General features: G+C 45.6%; 1 protein-coding gene across 1 annotated transcript in view; it reads left to right on the forward strand.

Annotated features, from left to right (window-relative positions):
* The first annotated feature begins 1,370 nt into the window (after window positions 1-1,370).
* zeb2b (zinc finger E-box binding homeobox 2b) overlaps window positions 1,371-3,867 on the forward strand; it is an 80,697-nt gene continuing 78,200 nt past the window's right edge. Inside the window, exons 1-2 of the mRNA XM_034864986.1 lie at window positions 1,371-1,806; window positions 3,267-3,420. Coding sequence (XP_034720877.1) covers window positions 3,348-3,420 — 73 coding nt within the window. The 5' untranslated portion in view covers window positions 1,371-1,806; window positions 3,267-3,347. The remainder of the gene's footprint in view (window positions 1,807-3,266; window positions 3,421-3,867) is intronic.

The following is a 3,867-nucleotide window of genomic DNA, read 5'->3' on the forward strand; positions in this document are numbered from 1 at the left end:
GGGGGGGCAGCAACCAGTTCAGCCCCTTGATTGATGATTTAATTAGCCATACAGTGGCGAACTGCAGGAGGACAGACAGGACACAAAATAATGCTTTATTTACATAACCAATCACAGAGCAGCAAAGGTGGAGCTTCCATCTCTCTCTCTCTCTCTCTCTCTCTCTCTCTCTCTCTCTCTCTCTCTCTGGCAAGTCAGACCTGGCTGAGATGGTTGACTTCTGTAATAATTGTGAGATTCATCCTGTTAAAGTGGAGTCCGGGACAGGGAGAAAAACCCCGAATCCCTGTAATAATCCTGGAAGACCCCCGGCGACGGTCCTGTAATATTCCTGCAGGGACTCGCAGTACGGCTGCTGCTCTCTGTAGTAACTTTACCGTCACTTTATTGTACTTTATGGTATTTTATGGTATTTTTCCCCCAGCTCCTTTAGTGGCCTATCATTGGAACACTGCTGCCGAGGCAGAGGCTGCAGCCATCTCTTGTCACTGCTGCACTTTGTGCAAGCTGTCTGATCTCCCATAATTCACTTTGGTTGGTTTTCGTTATGGGAGCTGCAATTGGGGACTGGACTAAGAAGCACATGCAAATAATAATAATTACAATTACTCCTCCAAAATGTGACTGTACGTGGATTTAACATGCAGACAAAGGCAGTGGTGTACCTGAGGCAGGTACATAAGACAAGGATTTAAAAACCAACAAGAAGTCCTTCTAAAGTCAGTTGTTGTTGTTGTTTTTTACCTTTACAATCTTAATTCCCCCCACAGAAGCCGAGGACACAAAATCAGCCAATCATGTCCCCAAAAATCTTTTTTTTTCTTATTTTTTCTCCCAATAATTCCCTAAAACACACACACAAGTGGCGTCCCATTACAGCACATGCACTGTAACTCTTGACATGCAGTGAATCATGCCCACTGTGACAACACGTCCGTGCGTGACGGGACACGCACACACAAACACACACACACACAACAACAACAAGGTTAGAACTAAATAATAATGTCCATGCGGATATTTTTTGCAGCGTAGATACAAAGCCGAGCATCCCCAAATCTTTTGCAGTCGCAGCCAATTACAATAATGAAGAAAAGATTTGCTATTCCTGCAAATTAAACGGGCTGGATATAGGAAATATATATATATATTATATATATGTGTATATATATACAGACAAAAAAAAATCCTTACATGATGGTGGGCCGGTGTGGACGCGCTCCAAGTTTCCCCCTCTTTTCTACACTAACACACACTAACACACACATTCGCATGGAGAAAGAGAAGAAAAAGCCCAGTGTCGCGTGCTCTTCGCTCCGCGCCGAAGCCCGACATAGTTGGTTTCCCTCAAAAAGAGAAGAGATGGAGAGAGCGAGGGAGGGGGAGAGAGAGAGAGAGAGAGAGAGAAAACTTCACGTTCAACCCAGAAGATGCTCACGTTTGGCTCTCCTCAATTATCCCCTCCCGTGAAGATAGGTGGCGTGCGTTTCAGGGGGCTTCTTCCTCTGTGTTGCACGGCGAAGAAAAGGAGGTGGAAAGAAAAAAAATGTCATTAGAAGAGGCGTAACACGTCAGTCCCTACCCAGGTTTGTTTCCTGGAGTGGGTGTAAGACATCAGTTGTAAACCTGCCCTAGCAGGAATAGCGGTCCCTCCCTCCCTCCCAAACTATTTCTAAGGCTTTATTTCTAAGGCTTTATTATCACCGGTGGAAAGGATCCGCTCACCGACCGCGCGCTGCAGTATCATCCCTCCTCGCGACTCCTATATCCAAGCAAGACACCTTCTTTAAAAACTAAAAACGCAAGGTACGTTGGCTCCTCACTTTGTGCATTTTTTCCTTTTATTTTTTTTTTTTACTAGTAGCTGTTATTATTTCTGGCGTTTTGTCGCCGAAAATGTTGGACAATAAACTTCCGCGCGCCCCGCGTCAGAGTTGGAGCTTAACTTTGCCTTTACCTGCGCAGGTGGAATTAGGTGCGTTTGTTTTGAGCTTTTTTTTCTTCTTTTTCCCCCCAAACCTTTCATTTTTATTTTTTTTTTTTTTTTTTTTACCTCCGCGACTCAGCGGCGTCCAGTGGGTTCCTGACAGCCGGGGGAAGGTGCCTTTTTGCGGGGACTTTGGCGCTGCACACCGCTATCCATTTGGAGGAAAAAAGGACAACATGCATCCCGGTTTTTCCTTCTTTTAGTCTCTTCAGCTTGTATTTTACATCCGTCTATATCACTGAGCTAAACGTCCAAGTTACCTAAACAAACCAAAACCGTCTTGTCAATATTCACTTAATCCTAATAACGGTATTTGCGCTGATAAATGAGCTGGCGATCCGAACATCCCACACACACACACACACACACACACACACACAGGCGATTTGAGCCTTATCGCTTTTGTTTATGTGCCATTTATGCCTTTTAAGATTTTATTTAGTTCCCTCCCTTACAGTCCAGAGTCCTTTTGGCCCATTTTAACAATTATTCCCCATCTGTTATATATTAACTGTCGACAAGGAGGGCTGCGGATTCAGTTTATTAAAAAAAAAGAACAAGCTAAAATTGCAATTCTGTCAGGCGAAAACCAAATGGTTATTGAAGTTCTGTGACTTTGGATGAGGCCAGACCAGACGAGGCTTTAGTCCAAAAAGCTGTTCGAGGCTCGACAGTGTCGCTTGTCCGTCCATAACGCGAAAGCTCCGGATCTGACCCTTCAAAATATATGACAGAAATGGGATTTAGGCTATTAACCCGAGTCCGACCTTCGGGTTTTCCAACCCGGACTGAGAACGCCACACACAAAAACGCAAACAAACCCTGCAATTGGACATTTGAATGGAAATAGACTAAGTAGGCTTGAAAAGATGGATGTTCCTAAAAAGTGAAGCAAAACACAAACCCGGCTTTATGGAACTTTTCTGAATGATATAGCCAGACAATGGATGCTTTCGGGTCAGTTTCCATTGGCGTAATAAAAGAAGGAATTGAGGTTTTTTTGCCTAATAAGAGAAATTACAATTCCCTTCCTCCTCGTTTTGCTCTTTAATGTCTGAAAATGATATCGCCATGGATGCCCTCGCAGCTGCTTCTCATACTTTCACCCAAGCACGGCTCTCTTTTTTTTCTTTTTCTGTTTTACAATCTGTCCCCCCATCCAAGTTCCATTTGCTGTTTCTTGTCACGCGTTCGGCGCAAGTGGATCTCCTCGCTAATACCCACATTGTTGGTGTTGCTGTGTGTGTGTGTGTGTGTGTGTGTGTGTGTTTCCCGTCAGATATCAAGCTGAAATCAAGGAATCGAGCCCATGCGAGCTGCCATCTGATCCCCCCCCTCCCCTCCACACACACACTTATCAATGAAGCAAGAGATCATGGCGGATGGCCCCAGGTGTAAGAGGCGAAAACAAGCCAACCCGAGACGGAAAAACGGTAAGAAAATCACGGGAGAGACTAACCAAGCAGTCGGTCTGGGGGTGGAGGGTGTTTTGTGTGTGTGTTTGGGGAGTGGGGGGGGGCGATATCTTTGGATGTACGCCTGGGTTTGAAGGCTTCCACTGCGGTTCGGGGTGTGTGTGAAGGTCCGCCGCGGCTGGTGCGCATTTCTGCCTTTGCTCCTTTTTTTACGCAGGGATAGGGGACCGTTATCCGGGGACACACTGTGCGTAAATGCGTCGCATTTTGCAGCCCCAACTCCAGCATTTTGGAATCTTAAAAAAGATTTCTAATAGCTGTTTTTAAAATGTGTGTTGGGGAAGAGGTTAGTTGTGAACTTGTGGATGTTTTTGAAAGTTGGAAGCGTAACGGTGCCGGCCGGGTTTCTTGCCGGGACAAAAATCCCCTGTCTGGGGGGGTGAAGGTCTGGGGGGGGGGGGGGGG

This window comes from Etheostoma cragini, chromosome 24, assembly GCF_013103735.1.
Source record: "Etheostoma cragini isolate CJK2018 chromosome 24, CSU_Ecrag_1.0, whole genome shotgun sequence".
In the NCBI taxonomy this organism is placed as follows: Eukaryota; Metazoa; Chordata; class Actinopteri; order Perciformes; family Percidae; genus Etheostoma; species Etheostoma cragini.